Raw genomic sequence first — 20,981 nt, forward strand, 5'->3', positions numbered from 1 at the left:
TGCATACGTTCTAACGTCGCTTACGAATCCATTAATTTACATCGATAGGTTATGTTTCTCGATATATATTGCCTCGATAACGGTTTCTATCCATTCGAGTATTTCAATATTCAGGAATTAATTCTTTTGAACATTTTTTTTAATTTCGTAGAAGGATCTTTTATCTAGGTTATTGGAATTTTTTTCTCTATATTTCTTTTTATCGAATAAGAAAAAGAATTCGATTAGAAATTATATAATATTTGTGTATTTATATTATATTTGTAAATTAATATAGAATTGTGACTATATCGATATCGATATAATATAAATCGTTTATTATAATAAATATGTTAATATTTTAATCGATAATTCGATATATCGATAGTATTGTTGAAATATGGATAATGGATGAAATTCTTATTTTTTCTTTTTTTTTAAGTTATTATTAAACTCATAATAAAAAAAAAAACTTTTTTACATGTCTTAATAATAACTTTGAATAAGAAAAAAAATGATTTTTATTCGTTAAAGATATCTTAACAATATTATCGATATCAAAAACTATCAAAGATATCGATATTATATCGATAATCGATAGTCGCAATCTAGATTGACGCGTAGAAAACATGGATAATGTGAAAAAAAGTTCAATGATTTTGAACGATCAAAAAGTGAAGGTTTAATCCATTAAGTTAGAAGGTTCAGTGATCGAAGTTTATTTTTCTGAACATATTTCTATAAAATAGATTTCATCGCACAATTGTCGTGTGTTCAACCGATACAGTTTAATTATGTCGTGCGTACATTTATCAAGATCCTTTCCAGATTCGATAATAGCTGTATTTAAATTTCACGTTTGAAGATTTTTAGATATTTTTTGTGTTTGTTAAATAGATATTAATTTAATTCAATTAAATATATGTTCATCGCGATTTGTGATAATATGAAATGAATAATTGTCTGTTTCGAGGTTATATTTATGTCGTTTATCGACAGAGAAAAATTTCAAACATTTCGTGTATCTAGACATTCATCGATGAAGGTAAACGAAATATCATAGTTTAAATAATTTAGATGTTTTTAATTTACAATTTTTTTTATTATTATTCAGTTGATTTAGTTTGATTCAAATATATAAAAATATATATATCTTTTCCAATAAAAATTTATCATTTTTATTTAATACTCGTTTTGTATCTTTCTGTATCTTTTGTATCTTCATAGTTTTGTATCTTTCTGTTTCATAAATCATATTAAATATGGATTAAATAGCGTTTTATATTAATGAAACTGCTACATGTTGCTATTTTCACACGCGTAGTTTAATCGTACTTGTCAATTCATATTTTATTTAGTTATATCTGAACAAATTTTTTGTTATTTATTTCAACCATTTAATTTTTTTACGTTTTTTAAATCAATATTCCATTTTCATTATTATAGATTAAATATATATTTATAAAATAACTATAAAAATTTTTATAAAATATTTCAATTTTAATAACTTGATTCAAATGCAATATTATTTTTTTATATTTTTTATTGCAAAAAAATAAAAATTATTTTAATTCATTCGATTTATGGCTGGATTATCGAAATTTGATTGAAAATTCTGTTTGAATTTATGCCAATTAATTCGCAAAGAAATGATTATAAGATAAATGATTCGAAACAATTCGAGTACAATGTCGAACTACTTAGGCACTATAGAGATATATAATGAATAATAGTTTCAGGTAGTTATTCGAATGTCAGTTACTATCAAGGTTATAACATAACCTACTGCGTAACTTTCTTGTTTCGTGTAGTGGTACGTATTCATAACATTACGTCTATATTAATACATAATGCGATTCAAATAGCTAAATTTTTAAACTTTTAGTTTGCTGAAAATATACAATATATCATAAAAATTTAATAATATTGTGTTAAATATTCTTTATATATTTTTAATATATTTTTAATATTTTTAAAGATTTGAAACTAGTCAATTTTATTAATTTAATAGATCTAGTATTAAATGCGTTATATATAAATTTGTAAATGAACAATAGATGTTTGGAAAAGTAATAATTGATATATGATATATTGTGTATAATACAATTTGCCCCATAAATCAGGTAGTCGTTTGACGTAAACGTTAGGCATTGAATGATTTAGGTATTTGATTAATAATAGTTGAAAACGAACCTAGAACGTAATCAATACTAATTTTTAATTGTCGAATTATAATGTAATTATAAATATATTAATCTTGATAAATTGAATGAAAAAATTTTGAAGAACGACATTTTATTGAGAAATCGTGATAAATTCTTTATTTCATAATTGAAATTGATGCAAATTTATTCAAAAAATCGTTTCATATTCTTCGACTTTTAAAAATATTCAAAGAATGATTCTCAATTTCTTTCGGCCTTGTACAAGTTTTTTCGTTGAACGATTTCTTTTTATATTTCGATATCCATGAATAATTAGATATTTTGCAAGTTTGTAGCTTTATAAATTTGTATAATTTTTTACATAAAAAAATATTTATAGCATAGGAAATTTTTTTTACACGAGATAATGATACATTCATTAATATCGATATTATTCATAACATTATTTTACATAAATTAAAATATTACAAATCATTATTTAAATTATTACCGTTCTGTTTATAAATTTATTCCAGGTATTTTTAAAATAGAAATGACGATGATGCAAGAGAATGAAATTTTTACATCTATCACGATTAAAGATTCAGAATGTTAGCAATGTTTCTAAGAAGAAGAAAAAAAAAGAAAAGGAATAAATAAATGTTTAAATTAATAAGGAAATCCGTGTGTCAAGTGACAACAGAATATTAAATGATTAAAGAAGGAGACGTACAAATGAACCCGGGTTGTTTAAGTGAACTTTGCTTTTTCCCCGAGAAACGTCTCGGATTGTCGTGAAAATTGGTTACAGTCTTCTTTGACAATGTAAGCTCTGTTTTCCTCGGCCCTCCTGCCCCTCCCCTCCCCCCCTTTGTCCTGGAACCGCCCACGTCAAAAAGATGAACGGCAAAAGACACAATGAACGCCTTTCATTCGCGCGATTTATCACAAAGTTGAATATCGTTGGTGCTTGGCGGAGAATAATACTTTTCCTCCATCTTTTGTGATTCATATTAAAAAGAAGATGAGGGGAAAAAAAAAGCGGGGAAAGTGTATAATCGATAACATGTAACGCACATACACAACTGAAAAGGATATTTATTTTGTAAAAATTTTTTTAAACCTTAGAATTATCGAAATGAGCTCAGATTTTTTATTTTATAATTATTGAAAATATAATTTTGAGAATATTGATATTGTTGATAAAATTCCATCCTTTTTTTTTTGTTCGTCGAAAAATAAATTTCTGAAAGTTCTTCAAAATTAATATTCATTGATTTTAATTGGCATTTTTAATTTTATTAATTGGAGATTTTTGTTTTTTTATGATTATAGTTTATAATTACGAACCGTAAAAGATTAATAGAAAAATATATTTTTCTTCGTGTTTTTTTAAATGTCTTCTTAATCTAAAATATTTAAAATATTCAAAATAATATATTTGTGTATTGGTTTTATTTATTAGTAGATTAGTAACACTATTACTGAGAATTTTAATACTAATAATAATTCATAATCTTCTTATGAAACAATTTTTGGAACTTAAAATGATAAAATGATATATAATTTTATTTATTATTTTAATTATGAATCTTTATTAGATTTCATTCATCAGTTTAAAACTAATATTTTCTTGATACAAAATTCAATGTTAATTGGCAATTAAAATTTCGTATAAATAGTATCTCAATTTATTTTTACAAAATTTATTTTTTTGAGAAAAAATATAAAATATCTTAAATTGGATGAAAGAAAAGTTCAATTCACTTCAAAGGTAAGGAATATAATTTTGCACAAAAGTTCTAAAAATTTTAAACCAACATTCCATAAAAAATAACGCATAAACAAAAATTTTAATTCATATTTATGACAAAAAAATAAAATTAGAAAGTATAGCATAGTCGTTAAATTTTAAAGAAAAATATTTTTCTCATTAACATTCAGGTTGGAATTTTTTAACAATCATACTACCCGCCATTTCTATTCGTTCCATCCTCTGTGTGCATTTTCATTACGCTTTCCGAAAGAAGGAAAAGCATTTTAATATTTTTACGCCTCCTTTGTGTGCTCACTTTTACGAGGGAAATACGTCTGTTAAAGGAGGATTAGTAGATACCCAAAGAGTGAAGTTGCGAGAGATTACATAGAGCGGGTGGTTTAGCAAATACGCAAACCTATTCTACTGCAATATCGGCTCGACATTTATGGCCCGTTGAATTAGAAATGCAACATTCGTTCGCGGTGTGTCGGTTACTTTATGCCATTGAAACATACTGCTGTGATTTGCTGCTTTAGTTAGGAAATAATTTAAATTTTCATAGATTTAGAGGAAAATAGCTTATAGAAATTTAATTGTTTTTCTTAATTTAAATATTAATTGCTTAGAAATTATACAATTGTATTTTACAATATTTGCGCATGTTACTAGAGTGGCTAGAGAATTTTAAATTAATTTAGTAATTTAATTTATTTATTTAGAAATTTTATAAAAATTTACGTATTCCTTATTTTTGAAATTCTAAATTTGCGTTAATTAAAATAAAGTGAAATTTTAAAATTGAAATTAAATAATAAATATCATGGGTTAGTTAAAAAAATTTTAGAAGGAATAAAATGTCGAATTTTTTGGTTATAAAAACCAGTTTTAATAGGTTTTTTAAAATGCTCGATCAGAAAACACTACCTCGATTATCCACGCTAATAATCATTAACACTTATCACCGGAAGTCGAACAACAGAATGGATATTTATACATCATCGTTAACCGCGATCGACATTGGCATTTTGTTTCAAGGTCGCGGGAAATATACGTGCCTACATTGTGATGTAATGCGGTGTGCAACGCGCACTGTGCATAAACGTAAAACCGCCTCGAGGTCTTCGTGTGCAATTAGCGCGATGCATCGTGCACGGTTGCGCAACAACTATGAAAGGTGAATCGCGTTGTACGTTGACAGTTAGTTACATTAAGATGTTACGGTTGTTGCCACTGGCAATGTCAAGGAAACTCATATTATATTTACCGTGTAATGTTGAAATATTAAGGTGGATAGAGGAAAGATTTAGTAATATAGTTTCTAGGACTTGTGGGTAGATACATAACCTCGTTTTGAATATGACAATCATTATTATTAGTGACTTCGTGCAGAACATTATTGTTGCTAGGGATTTTTTATTTTTAGTAGTAGTGATTTCAATAATGAAAATTACTTTATAAAATATTTTTGATTTAATTATGTAGAATAGAATATTTTAATTTATAAAATGTTTTCTTTCGTGTATTTTTAGGTTAGAATCTCTAAATTATATCAAAGATTTTCAGTGATTCGATATTATATTTTTCCATTAGATTTTCCATTACACGACTTTCCTTTTAGATCGAATTCAATAGGATTGTATTGAAATCGGATTATTTGTCAATTTCATCGTTTGTTGTGCTGATTCTAAAAGGTGTATTAATCGAATCATCTAATTTCGATTTATATCTACGTGTGTGAGAATTACGTAAAAATTATTAGTAATTGAAATTATTAATTCTAAATAGTCCAAATTACTCTCGTAATTTATTTTTTCAATCGTTGACGGATAATCGTTTCATTTATATCGAATAAGATTAGAGAAATATATAATAGTTGAGAAAGACGAACACATGTTCGTATCGAAAAAACGATCACGATGAATCACGACTTCTTGACATAATCGATCATTTCTCGATCATAGTTCATGAACTATGAATACACTCTACTATTTTCATTTCAAGATACAGTAGAATTATAAGAATGGATTATTGGATTATATGGATTGTACAAAAGAATATACAAAAGAATAAGGTTATAAGAAAGATTCTTATAAGAATACTAATATTTACACAAGTATTTCGTAATAATAAAAAAATATGTAATAAAAATATTTTATATCTTTGTTTTAACAGATAAAAATAAACTATTTATTATAAATCGTGTTGTAAATCGTGTGAGTGAAGTGACGTTTTATTCTTATATAACCTCAATTATCAATCCTTAACGAAGGGAATACTTAATTAGGATTAAATCATTAGAGGGGTAAAGTACAATTTCAATTACAAAGCAGGAGAGTATTAACAGCGATAAACTGTATGTTATACGTTGAAAGAGAACCGTTCTTGTGGAGAATTGATCAATTGAACGATGCGTTAGAAGACAACAATGAAACCATTGTTATTTATGAGGCTATTGTATCCATCTTGTTCCACCGTGCTTTGTGCTGTTTAAATCGACTGTACAATTGATAGTTTCTTACTGGCCGATAACGATGAAAAGTGAAAGATCAAACTCTAGTGTAACGAGTATATTATATCAAACTCTTCTCTGTGTAGGCTTATCAATTTTTGATGACAAGCGTGCTTCAATTTGCAAACACTTTGTTCCATTTCTTTAATATTTAACAATAACTCGATATTTTTAATCTGCAAATAAATTATAAACGCGCATTTTCCAAGTAATTTTGTTCATTATTTACATATTGTACATTATTTACATTTATTATTTACATTATGTACATATATGTAACGAAACCTAACCTCAAATTCTTTTCATATGTAAAATATATTTTTCGATTGTTAATGATTCGAAAATTTTTTTATTTCTTCAATTAATAAATTTATTTATTGAATTAAAATTCCTATATTCATTATTATTGAAATATTTTTCAAAAAAAAAAATAAGATATAAATTCACCGTTGGACGATTTAAGGAGAATAATTACAATGATAAATAATATTTCGCATTTATAGACACAAATGGATTAAAGATCACATTTTGTTTCTCTATTATGAACGATTCCTGTGTTTGACACGTTTGTTCCATTAGAAGATGAACCGACTACTCGTTTCCTCGAGTAAGAAGGAGACTCGAAGATGTTTTTAACGAATTACATAACATGTACATATGTAAAAAAACATCAAATATGTTTTCTAAAATATATTTGTTAATCGTGATTTTCGTTTCGATATTTGTTAAAAAAAAAAAAAAAAAAAAAAAGATTTCTTGGAAACATAATTAAAACACGAAGCATTTATTATTCACGAGGTTAATTATACTTATAATTATATTACCAGGGGAAATAACTTTTAGAGAGATAACAGTGTAATCAAGATTCCTTTTTTTTTTTTCGCGAATAGTAAATAACAATAAGTTGGAGGAAAAATTAAAAATAAAGAAAAAATATTTTTATTTAGTTTTTTCTATTTAAGATTTCCATATTTCCCCTCTATTTTCTTCTAAGCAAAGTGTCGTCTTTCTAAGATTCCATCCTCGACGATATTGTATATCGTATATCGCGTGTCGTAAGTTCTTTCGCTCGCTCGGTAATGACGATCGCTCATGATCGCGCAATTATTATTCGCCAGGGGAAATGAGATTTCGGGGAAATTCTCGGGCAAGAGTCTACTTTGATCCACTTAGAGATAGCCGACATTCAATTTCGACCGCTAAAAGCAATTACGCGTCGCGTGTGACGGTGGCGAAAAGTAAAAATTAAAAATTAAGGAGAAATTGTAGAAATTATTTAAATTTTTTACCTGTAGGTTAGGAGTAATTTTTTTAAAAAAATTTTAACACTCGAAACGAATTTTAATAACATCTTCTAAATATTTGAGATTCGAATCTTAAATGCAGAGATACGTGTATATTTCTTACGAAGGAACGTAAAATTTAGGACATTAGACGTAGACGTGTGAATCATTCGAAATACAGAAATAGAAAATCGATGATCGAACGTGTTGGAATACGTTTTGCATACGTTTCCTATTCGCGTTAATTCTGCTTGAGATGATACCGGAAATAAAGTACAAGTTACTATTAATAACGACAAATAACGGTGGAATAAATATTTTTCTCATCGTATAAAAACGATTCTTCAACTATATAGTCTCCATCTTTCGAGTCAAAATTTATATTTTTTCATTTTATTCCATTTTTAAAAATAAAAACGAAAAATGTGATAAGTTTTTTTTTTTAAACAAAAATTATTATTAATTAATTTTTTTTTCGAATATTTTTGAAAATAATAAGCACGAGAAATTTATTTTTTCCTGTTTTTTTATTTTTTAAACGTTTAAAATTTTACAACGGAAATATCATCAAATGTTATAACTCTCATTGTCAACGTTATAGTTTTTTTATTTCGATGGTTACGAGTATATGTTGCGTTTATGCTCGGCGATGACGGCATTGTAATTCAACTGAAATAGACACGAGAGAGTACAAGTCGGTCAGAACACCTATAGATCATTACAGTTCTTCCTGGAATATTTATTACCGCGTGTTTAAATACGTTATTTACACGCAACGATTTCTATATTTTATGCGGGGGAAAAAGAATTAAAATATAATCATATATTTTCCCATTTACATTTTATTATCCGCGTATATATATTTCGTACCAAACAAATCTTTCTATTATTTCATTTAAATATAAACAGGATTATTAACGATAAATATTTTGAACGAAGATAATAAATAAACATCGATATTCGATTTTTTATTGCTTTAAAAATTAATTATTTGACACGATTCTATATTCAAAAAAAAAATATAGATTATCGTTTCTTATTATTATGTAGCTCGCGTTAGTTGACACTGTTACAGTTATGAAGCATGGTCTACATAATCAGTTTGTTGACCCTACGGAAGTAGGCGGGCATTTTCACGATTGCATTTTAAAACGTGACCGGCATCGAGTGATATATTTCTAATGGATTTCCTTTCTACCGTTAGAGATAAAAAATATGGCATAATATCTGTGATACAAAAAAGTAAGACACGAGTCTAAAAATCGCGTTGTCTTCGATGAGATACGTCAGATTCTAGTTTCAAATAGTTTCTTCATTTTTGTCACTAGATGACGTTAATGTTTCCTTAGACGCGTAAACGCGTTTCCATTTATTTTATCGAATAACGTATATGTCTATATGTCTATATGTCTATATAAAACTTTTCATTCTATTTTCTTCTTAAATAATTTGATTTTTTGAAAATTTAATAATATATGTCGAAAATTGATATCGAGTTGTTTTTTTTCGTATCGATATATAAAGTTTTGTAAAATACATCGATCGTATACATTGATCAAAAATAGTACTTGCGTTTAGTTTTTTAAGGATATTTTAAAAAAATTTGAATAAATCATTGAAAAAATTTAATGATAAATCGATATCGTATTGCTTTTTTCGTATCGATGTACAATTTTTCGTAAGATAAATCGAACACGTCGTACAATTGTTCTCAAAAATAATACAATACGCGCTATTAATTTTTAACATTTAATTTTTCACCATTTTTTCTATTTTATTTTTAAACAATTTCGCTATTATCCTAAAATTTAATAAATATGTATAATATTTCGTAAAATATATCGAATCAACCAATACGTAAATAAATAATTTACTTAAATTTCAACTTTTATAAAAAAAAAAAAAAAAAAAAATATTTCGAGACTTTTGTATTTCTATTAGAGAATATCAGAAAAGGAAAAATCAATTTTCCATCCATGGAATTCGACTTAAAACCCATTCAAATTCCACGATCGTTAAAAATAGATGCTCACAGGATACGAGTATTCTGTGAGCGGAGTGTTCGAGTTCGAAACATCTCGCAGGAATTCGAAACACGCGATTGCCGGCCTCTGTATGCCAAAGGTCTGCCGCAAATCCGAAATAGAAGTGAAATTTCATCGGATGTGTATAGCGATACGTTCACGTGAAATTAATCTTTCTAATGATTTAAGTCGGGAGAAGCCTTTGCAATGAAAAGTTGGTGTGCTGTCAGCTAAATTCACTTAACTCAGGTGGAGCTACTCGTTGCGAATGCGATCAGGAAGAGGTTAGGAAATTGCCTTAATTTGTTGTTGAAAAATTTTCGAGGCGAATTAAAAGTTGCGTTTAATTACAAGAAGTGTCAGTTTTATTTTATTTAAATGGAAATTGTTGTTAATTTTATGGAGAGTGAAAATAAAAATTTTCAGATTTAAATGAAACTATAACAATAGAAAATATTTGTATATCATTGCATCGTTTATGGAATATAAACTATATTAAATGATAAAAAGATGAAAAATAGAATCTGATAAAAGGATATTTTATTCAGAGAATAAAAATATGTGTAAATATTTCTTTTTCTAACCTTTTTATTTTGCCAAGAAAGATCGATATTTTTAACCTATAAATTTAATTTCGATATTTCTTAATCGACAAATCCTATGACAATAATTGATAAAATATGAAATTAAATTATTTTTGATTGACAACAGATCAATAACTTTTTGTTTTATTTCAATTTCCATTCGTCTTCACCAATATTTACATTTCATTCGCGCGAAAAAAACATTAAATTAATCCTTCGAATTTTCTAATTAAATGTCAATTCGATTAATACATCCCTTTCAAATTTTTATCAATCCCAATTAAAGAAATATCGAAACGATATCGTTTCTCTGGATACAAAAAAAAATTTCGCCTTCTAATTTCGCCAAATCGTCCCGACACTTCTCCCCCCCGCGATTACCGCATACATTGGCGTAGTCTGGATTTAGAGCTGCTTCAGTCACGCCTACCCTTATGCAGCCCGACATGCAGGCCTGCAGCCCTGCTGCGCGAGTCTGCAGGCGGCCCGCGATCGATTACTTTTACCTCTGGACACGGCCAAAGAAGCGTTCCACCGCGTTTCCCAAGGTCTCGCGGAGAATATTGATAGGGAAAACTTCTCTCCCATTGTCTCCATTCTCGACTCTCGAAAATTTTCGAGGTCTTTGCTGTTTTTCAAAGGCAAATCGAACATTGGTATACACATCGATACGCGCGCCAATGAAAATTGAAATTTATTCCGATGATTGGGCAAACAATTTTTCTATCGTTTTATTATTTTTCGTGAATATTTTATATCGGAATTAATAAGAGATTTAGAGAGGTTTCGAGATTTGTGCAAGCAAAGATCTCCAGAGTTTTCATGTTTACAGTTTCAAGCTTTTCAATTTCAATTTTTGGATATAAAGTAATTCTAGGAAGAGAAGAAATTTCAGAAGAGAGAAAAAAGTACGAGATCTTATTCTTTCAGAAGAGGATAGAATTATATTTGTCTTTTAAAATAAAAGGATATGATTTTACAATTTGTGCAATAATTCCATTATTATCCTTTCACGATTTATCGAATATCCCTTCCTCTGAGAGAATAACATTTCATTCATAATTGCACTACGTACGAATTGTATTATATATTGTAGATGGGATAAGCAGTCTTTGAACAAAACTTCTTTCAAGTTTGGAAAAAAAATATAGCTACGCTGATGGTACGAACTTTATGAAAAGCCACGAATCGATGCAGTACACGTACACTGCATTGAACCAGAGAGAGAGAGAAGAAGAGAGAGAGAGAGAGAGAGAGAGAGAGAGAGAGAGAGAGAGAGAGAGAGAGAGAGAGAGAGAGAGAGAGAGAGAGAGAGAGAGAGGAGAGAGAGAGAGAGAGAGAGAGAGAGAGAGAGAGAGAGAGAGAGAGAGGAGAGAGAGAGAGAGAGAGAGAGAGAGAGAGAGAGAGAGAGAGAGAGAGAGAGAGAGAGAGAGAGAGAGAGAGAGAGAGAGAAGTTAAAGTCGAAGACTTCTCGAAGAATTACTAAATTAAATTCTTTCGAAAAGAATCCTTTTTTCTTTTTCTTTTTTCATTATTTCACGTTTGTTCGGATAGAGAAATGAAACACGTTTAAAAATAATATAAATAAATAATATTTTCAACGATATATGTACAATACGTAACGTTTTCACGTTTCTTACAAAGAGAAAAAAAGAAATATAAAAAACGTAAGAAGTCGTTAATTCCGCCATAATGCTGGCCGTGGCCAGCATTATGAGGCAGAATGATTTACGTCGTACAGGAGGGTGGTCCCCTTAAAGAGAAACACTCTTGCATCTCCACCATTATGGTGGACACGAGAGACGTATCAAACAAGAGTCGCATTATACAGTTTGAGAGGTTGCAACGCAAGAAACGTATGTATGTTTCATATCGTTCCCCTCGCAACTAGTATAAATAGAGTGAAGTGATACGAGGTTGAGGAGAATCTTAGATTTCCCAGTGTCTCTCTCTCTCTGCATCTGAACGTACTATTTCTTCTATCATTATAAAAGTATCGATTAAAAATTTTGTTAATCTATTTTCATGAAATATTTTTTTTTTTCCCCCCTCTTATCGTTTGTGAGAGAAATGCAATAATTCGAATATTTGAAAAGTAGAAAATTGATGATAAATATAAGTAAGGAAAATGTATGTGTGTAGATAGAGATGAATAAACGCATATACTATTGCTAGTTGATGTCACGTGATCTCATGTGGCGTTAGTGTCGCGTCTTCAATAGTTACAGTCTTAAGGATATTCACATGAAATATTACGAAATATTTTTTTATTATTTCTTTCACTAGAGCATTTATTTTATTCAAAAAAAATTTTTTTAAAACTGACTTTTGCATTCTATCACAGCATGAAATAGAAGAAAATCATTGGTTCATCAATTTGAAAAGAAAAACTTATAATACATATTATGCGATTAATTTATCGTTACACAACATTCTGACGTTATCTAAATTTGCCTGTGAATTCACCTCTGAATTCGCCTCTAAATCTACCACTATTTGCAAAGCGGAGTAAAATCGATAAAAAAGGAAAAAAGAAGAAAAAGAAAAACTTATAGTTTCCGTTCGAACGAGCGAGAAGGATCGCGATATCACGGTGTACACGTGTTTTGCGCCAACGTAGAGGCGAACTACCTCTCTTTAATGCCTCCACCAGTGGTGTAAACTTTTACCTACGAAAAGTTCGCGTTTGAGAAAATCGGTATTAAAATAGTACTCGTAAGCGCGGTTGCCATTTTTTTTTTTTTTTGAAAAAGCTTCGCGAAATTTTTTCCATTAATTGAAGTCTGATTTTTCTGAATATTCTTATTTCTCTCTCTTTCTCTCTCTCTGATTTTTCAAATGTGTAATTAATTAACAAATGTAACTTTTTTTGATTGATTCGATACTTTTCTAATTTAATGGAAGCTTTGAATTGTATAATTGCATAGGTGAAAATTATTTTTATAGAACGTATAATATAATTACAAAAGGTGAAATTTAGAAATCGATCATTGAATTAGTTGAAAAGAAAGAGTATCGTTTGATCTAATTCCAATATGTTTCCGCTTGGTGAGCGGTTATTTTCTCGCAACGTTTGTATAGAATGGTGTATCCACGTGTTAAATAAACCATCTTGTTAATCTATTCGCCTGTGAAGGCGCAATGCGTCTTTCACGCGTGCCTTTTGCGAAAGTATAAACTGTACCGGTTATTACAGCGTATACGCTTAATAGAGGCGCACGTGCTTCGATATCCAACGTGATTAAGTTCCCTTCAAAGCGTATTAGATGCGACGTACCGAGCTGTGCAATTAACTTTCTTCGATCGTATATATATATGTATATATATATATATGTATGTATCTGCTTGATGAAACAGGTGAATGTTCTTAAAGGAATAGACGTTTAGAAATTATTTCATTATTAGAGTAAATTATGATATATTATGGGAAAATTTTTAGGGAAATTCTTTTTTTCTCTCTCTTTCTCTTTGAAACGTGTAATTTTTGATCATGCATTACTGTATTTTGAGCAAAATACAAGTGCAAATTTTAATTACGAAGAATAATTTATTTTTGTAAGAAGAATATTAGGGGAAAATTCTAGGGGATCTTTTATCGACCGTAGGTATATAAGAATTTTTCTACGAAAATACCATAGTATCGAAGATATTGTTAACTTCGGTTTAGTAGGATTTAAAGTGACGTATTAAATCCCTAGGTAGGAGCGAAAAAGAGGGAAATATTGAGAGGAAAGAGATAACGCGAATCAGTTCTCTTCGGAGACGGAATAAAATTTATTCGTACGCGTGGAAAAGCAAATCTCACGAACTTTCTCGTGGCAAATCTCCACGATTTGAATCTCGTTTAAACCGCGATTTCAACTCGAAATATCTCTCTTCTCGAGTGTATACCACTATGCCTCACAACGTACGCGTTTACAGTATTGCACTATTGCAAAAAGTATTTGCACCAATCTTTTCCTCGGACAAAATTGTTCAAGCGATAGGAAAAAATTTGATTTACCAATTAATTCGTTGGAAAAACTGCTCTTAGATAGAAATTTATCGACATTTCATCGAAAAATGCGCATCCTTTTCCTCTTCGCCTCGAGTGACTCTATATATATATACTCGTGATAGGATTAAGTGATGGCACGTTGGTTCTTTATTGGCAATGAATAGAGGAGCATCGCGGTCGTAGGGACACGCGTTTCCAAGAACAATCGGCCGGCCGCGGAGGGCGCGTATGCTTTCAATTCGAACTGGCAAGGGGCTCGACCTCCCCCCCCTCCCCTCTATTTTCCTCGAGCTCGGCGATGCGTCGATGCGGGGTTGCGTGTGCATTCCGGAGTGCAAGGAGGGGCCCTGTTTAGTCGATTGGTCATTCGGTGAGTCATGTGTGCGCGCCCTCGCCTCCCCTCTCGCTCGCCCCCTTTCGCTTACGCCCGCATAACGTAGAAAACACGCGACTATGCCCCGAGTATCCTCTCGATACTTAACGTCGTAGACGTAGGGATCAGGGACGGTCCTACGCTCTCGTGGCACCCTGTTGTTCCAAAAGGGGAGGAGATGGAAAAGTTTGCGATAAAATTACGAATTGTTTGGAATTTTAAAATGTGAAATAGGATTTTTGGAGATGACGTTAAAAATTATTATGAATTGAAAATTGAAAATTGAAATTTAGGAAAGTTTGTACGTTGCATTTTTATGCGTCTCGTCACTTTGAATTTCTTACACGCTTAATGAAAATGTGTTTCTGACAAGTGTCACACGCATACAAAACGTGACCCATACAACGGGAAGCATGTTAAATATTCAAGCAAGACGAACAGATTCTTTTTCGAATGGTAAAAGCTTTAAAATATTCGTTTAACAAATATTTTGTTGTAACGTTGATAAAGACTGCTCTTTTTATCGTAGATATACGAAACAATAAAACGATATTACGCCTGCGTTGAAAATAATTTACATATCGATTTCGATAAAACCTGTTGCTCTATTATTCTTTGTTATCCTCTGTGTTTCTCAGGTCGCTTGAATAATAAATTTGTTATTGCGTTTGATTTTGAGTTCGAATAAGGAAGAAAACAATTTTCTTAGTGATATTTTTTTGAAACGAATAAAAAATTTAATTTTCGTATTTTTTTTTTTCTTTTTGATGGAAATTTAAATTACAACGGGTATCAAAGTATTAAGTTCGTAATAAAATCGAATTATTTTCGTGGGGGATATTAAAATGAGAGGCATAAAAATTCGATTATTTCTCGTTATTATTTTTCCTATCGATTTGTATTTCGTTTAATCAAATATGAAGAAAAGATTAAAACGTAACGATTCGTTGCATTTATATTACGCGAGAGAGAAATTATTTGCATTATTTACGCATAAAATTCCCACCTTCGATTTATCGGAGTTAATACTATAATGTAAATAAAAAACGATAATGCAAAAAAAATAAATGCAATTGTAAATTAAAGTGCAAAGATTACCCAATTAATCTCCGTCATAATTTCTTCCTAAAATTCTCATCACACTCGAAGCGTTCCCAATTACACTAAAAAATTTCAATTTCCCTCCAATGATCAATATCTCTTTCCCAATACGCTGGAAAAAACATTGAAAGCTCAATTATCGAACGAACGTATCCCTAGTTATCCCCAGATAATCACTAGGGTTCCCCGCTATAAGATTTTTCCAAAACTTTCGAACGTGATTAAATCCTTTTAATCACGTCTAAATGATCGATCTATTCAAAGATAAAAAAAAATGGAACGAATATATCCAATATCGTAGTACAACGCCACTTAATACGGGCCTGAGGGTCCCGTACGCGCGGAACGAGTTGTCGAGGTTCCCCCCTTAGTTGGGCCAGTGGCGGCGATCGCCGCCTCTCCAACCGCCAGACGTATCCTTCGCGCTTCGAGTAGCGATAGCAACGCCTTGGAACGCGCACGTGTTCGCTCACCACTCACGCTCGCGTGAATTCGAGAAACGAGCTTGCGTTTCACAACGTTATACGGTATCCTGAAAACGGTGTCCACGCGCGATATACACACCGTCGTTTCGAAACGCGATAAACGAATCCTTGCCACGATAATAGATACGAATTATTTATCGTATTCGTTTTTATCTCTCCGATGATTCTTCGACAAGTCGACAATTCGAGGAGAATAGGGGGGAAACGTTAAAGCGTTTTAGTTTCAACGGCAGAGAGCGCGAACGGTTTCGATTCGATTCCCGCGAGTTTACCGTTTATATACCGTATATACGTACGAAATTCTTCGCGAATATCGATTTTTCCGTGTTTCTCTTTCTTACTTTGTCGTCGAGTGAAAGAGTGTGATAGAAAAAGAGAAATGGTGCGTTGATGCGTGTACGGAAAATAGGAGGGCGAGGGTGAAGAGGAGAAGAAGGTTTTTTCGAGAGAGAGAGAAAGATAAAAAGAAATTCTTGAACGATGGTTCATATGAGCTACGCGCAGTGGGCTTGCCTGCCCAGCACTTATCGCAACAAGGTTCGTAACATCCATTTAAATACAACATAACCTCTTCTCGCTTGCCTCGCTAACATACGTATTTCGGGATACGTTGTTCCGTTGAATAATAATGAAATAACTTGAAGTTAGTGTTACACGCTTATAGTTTTTTTAGAATTATGCATCCTCCTCGTATTGAAATTGTTTAAAATACACAATTTTCTCTCTTATTTATGTATGTACAGGAAGAATAGCAGATTTGCGAATCAATGGAACAACTCGAACCTTTGCAACTGTTTTTCAATACGTCTCATTTGCAATACGATTCAAATGTTGAGCTTTCTAAATATATTCATACATTCCTTTTAAACAATCATTTATATATATATGTAAATTCGCGACAAACATATATCTCATTTCCAATACGATTCAAATACAATTTCAAATCATTTTCCAAAAATTCAAATTATTTTCCCTTAAAACTTTTACGTTTACTTTTATATCACTTTTATATTTATATTTATATATTTTTGAAGTATATAAATATACAATTTCAAACATTTTTAAAAATTCAAATTACTTTCCCTTACATTTATTTTTATATTTATATATTTTTCAAGAATACAAATGTACAATTTTAAATATTTCTAAAAATTCAAATTACTTTTCCTTATATAACTTTTACATTTACTTTTATATCTACTTTTATATTTATTTTTATATCTACTTTTACAATTTCAAATATTTCCAAAAATTCAAATTATTTTCCCTTAAAACTTTTATATTTACTTTTATATCACTTTTATATTTATATTTATATATTTTTGAAGTATATATACAATTTCAAACATTTCTAAAAATTCAAATTACTTTTTCTTATATTACTTTTATATTTATTTTTATATCTACTTTTATATTTATATATTTTTCAAGAATACAAATATACAATTTCAAATATTTCTAAAAATTCAAATTACTTTCCCTTAAAACTTTTACATTTACTTTTATATCACTTTTATATTTATATTTATATATTTTTGAAGTATACAATTTCAAACATTTCTAAAAATTCAAATTACTTTCCCTTAAAACCATCACTTTACATTTACATTTATATATATTTTTGAAAAATAGATAACATACGATTCGAATACAATTTTAAATATTTCCAAAAATTCAAATTACTTTCCCTTAAAACTTTTACATTTATATCTATTTTTATATTTATATATTTTTGAAGAATACAAATATACAATTTCAAACATTACTAAAAATTACTTTTTATATCTACTTTTACAATTTCAAATATTTCTAAAAATTCAAATTACTTTCCCTTAAAATGATTTTTATATACTATTACGAAAGAGTATAACATTCGTGCAGTCGATTGGACGACAAGAAGATGTTCCACGATTTTTGTTGATATTGCATAATTATGAGTATATATATATATATTCTTTTTAAACGTAGCTCTCTTCATCAAAAAATCGAAACCTTTGAAAATTTGGATTATCCATGGATAAATATTTTCAGTTGAAACGTGTTATTAAATTTTAATGCGAAATATATATAATTTTTACCAAGTTTTTTCCATCATAGTTTCGTCATTTACGACGATTATTCTCAAAGAAAATAAGGAAGCACTAGGCAAGGATTGCTATGTTTCAACTCTGGAGGACGGCGGAGAAGACGGACGCTCGACCACTGTGGACGTGGTCAATTGCTCCCCCTTGATTTGCTCATCATCGTTTTTATGAGATCCGATTTGCCGGCTTCGAAAAAAACAATTACGATTATCCGCTCTTATCGTTGCATCGAGTGTTTTGTATTTTGTATTTTTATATCGGCTATTACGGTTAAAAATATCCTAATCTCTGTGAGTAATGCATAGAGTTATGCACAACAAGATAAACTCGCTATAAATGTATATATAAATTCTTTTTGCGAAATTCGAGATCTTGGAGGTTTATCGCGTGATTTTTCTCTTTAAATCTTTGTGAAAAAAAAAAAGAATTATCGAATTACTTGAAACATGTATATATATCTCTTATCTCGTTTATTGTTTCTCTGATACGCGAAGAAAAAAAAAATCTTTCTCACGAAATCGTTCCTTTATTAATATTTTTTTTTTCAAATATTTACAATTTTCGGTTTAAATAGATCGTTCATTTTCACGCTCTTTATCCGCGGCCATTTTGTTGAAACGAGATCGTTTCCACTGTTCGTTCAACTTTCTAAACGCGTCGCATAATAGATAAAAAACGTTTCGAGGCCACTCTTGTTTCCACAAATTAAACGAACGAGAAATTGTGAAAATTTAAATGTATGAAAAAAAAAAAATGTAAAAGATATAAAATTTCTGCTGTATTCAATTTTTAAATTTCAATTATTAAATATTATACACCGAGATCGTGCGTTATTTATCGGCTCTAGGAAAATGATAAAATGTTATTGGAATTCTTGCAAGTACAATTAATAACGAACGAGTCGTTTCTAATCTGAAACAAGAAATTCTGAAAAGAAAGAAAGAAAGAAAAAAAAGAGCCGTTTCATTTGTTATCTTAATCGGCAATGAACAATTATTGCGCGATAAACGATATCTATCTAACGTCGTAAAATTTGCTTTTCGGGCAAAGAAGATAAGTTTCGCGCGTTAATTTCAATTTTTTGTAATTTTTCTTTTTTTCCGAACGAACGTCTCTTCCTTAATCGTCTTAATTGAACACCTTTTTTTAAACGAGTTCTTCCATTTACCACTGCCTACGATTAATTTACCACTTAAGCGTCATTACCAACCTTGTAATTTATTATACACGCTCCGATTTAGATATCGATCTCTAAATCGAGAGCGTAAATCAAAGCGTTAATCGAATACAAAATTATCTCGTTTCATTCAACTAAAACGAATTCGATTCATTTTTCAACACATCAAAAATCTCTTTTTCGTTCCCCCAACCGATTTATCTCGACACTATCTGCGAATTCTCTTTATCTGGTTAAAAATAATATTAGGAGTAAGGTCATTTCGAGGGATGATGCAATACTCCCCCCTCCCCCCTTTTTTTATCGTAAACGAATGGAGAGAGAGTTACGTCAATCGTTTAATTACGGGAGACCCTTCTTCTTCCTCCTTCAACGCTTACGTGTCACGTTTGCGCCGCGAGGAGAAAGTATTCGGTGGTTGAAAGCCTGTTATTTCCTCCGTAATTATACGCGTCGAAACGTTTAACGGTGGAATTTTGTTAATTGCCACCTTTTTTTCTCCCTCTCTAATTTATTTTATCGTTTTTTTCCTTTTCTTTCTCGAATCACGAATCATTACCACGCGTATCTAAAAAAATTTATTAAATATCGATTGCATTTCGTTCTTAAAGATTAGAGATAGATCCATAATCTCTCTTGAAATTAGAAAAAAAAGTATGAAACGATCGAAGGATAGTTCGATGTATATTATCGCTTGTATATAGATAAATATGTTAATCTAATCTGTTTCTTTAAAATTTCTAAAAAAAAAAAAAAAAATTTTCAACAATTTCGTCGTAATTGAACATAACCTCAAAATACGAAAGGACGCGTCTGTATCGAGTGCCGCGTTAATACTTATTCATATCGACACACGTTATTGATCGCGTTGCAGGCCCCTTTAGAGTGCATCGAACCTCCTCCCCCGATTATCGTGACGGCGATCAAATCGCTGGCAAGTATCGCCGGTGGATTAAACAGCTCGCGAATGTTCAACATTGTTCAACCATCTAATTACAATGGATAAGCTCGCGTTGCGAAGGAGAAGCCGAGAAACTCTGCGTGGATAGAATTTACTGGTAGTAATTTTGTAATTCGTACACGTTACCAATGTTTGTTACGTAGATTGCGTCAGAATTTGATATCTGTTATTGCAAGGTTCATTGTGAATCGAATGTAGGATTTCTTGCCGACAGATGATAGTTCAGGAATAGAATTGTTCCGGAATTTCGGTTCGTGCGTGATAGAAATTGATCCGAATGTTCGAGAAATAATCGAATCAGGATTCTTTGTGTTTCTTTATGAATATTTTATATTTGGACGTAATTTTTCGCGGTATCGATTCTAGGGATTGAGATAAACAAAAAAGTTGATGTAGAAAAATTTCGATCGAGGTTTATTTATTTCTACGTTGGATGAAACGAGATGAGGTGAATGTGCGACGAGGATAAGTCTAAATCGAAATTTTTTACTATATTTTTGCATTTTTTTTTACACGTCGCA

At 30.3% G+C, this 20,981-nt stretch overlaps 1 protein-coding gene and 1 long non-coding RNA gene across 30 annotated transcripts in view; both read left to right on the plus strand.

Annotated features, from left to right (window-relative positions):
• LOC409655 (sorbin and SH3 domain-containing protein 1) overlaps positions 1-20,981 on the plus strand; it is a 110,837-nt gene that overhangs the window by 1,441 nt on the left and 88,415 nt on the right. The window contains exon 1 of one of the 29 annotated variants that reach the window (XM_026445805.1): positions 16,147-16,775. The exons of the other annotated variants lie outside the window; for them this stretch is intronic. Coding sequence (XP_026301590.1) covers positions 16,719-16,775 — 57 coding nt within the window. The 5' untranslated portion in view covers positions 16,147-16,718. Of the gene's footprint in view, positions 1-16,146; positions 16,776-20,981 lie in introns of those variants that run through there. 29 annotated transcript variants of the gene reach the window in all.
• Positions 504-2,863, plus strand: LOC113219311. Its single transcript, XR_003306312.1, has 3 exons — positions 504-1,024; positions 1,713-1,792; positions 2,660-2,863. It is a non-coding gene; the product is annotated as an uncharacterized LOC113219311 (long non-coding RNA).

Source organism: Apis mellifera, linkage group LG16 (assembly GCF_003254395.2).
Source record: "Apis mellifera strain DH4 linkage group LG16, Amel_HAv3.1, whole genome shotgun sequence".
Classification (NCBI taxonomy): Eukaryota; Metazoa; Arthropoda; class Insecta; order Hymenoptera; family Apidae; genus Apis; species Apis mellifera.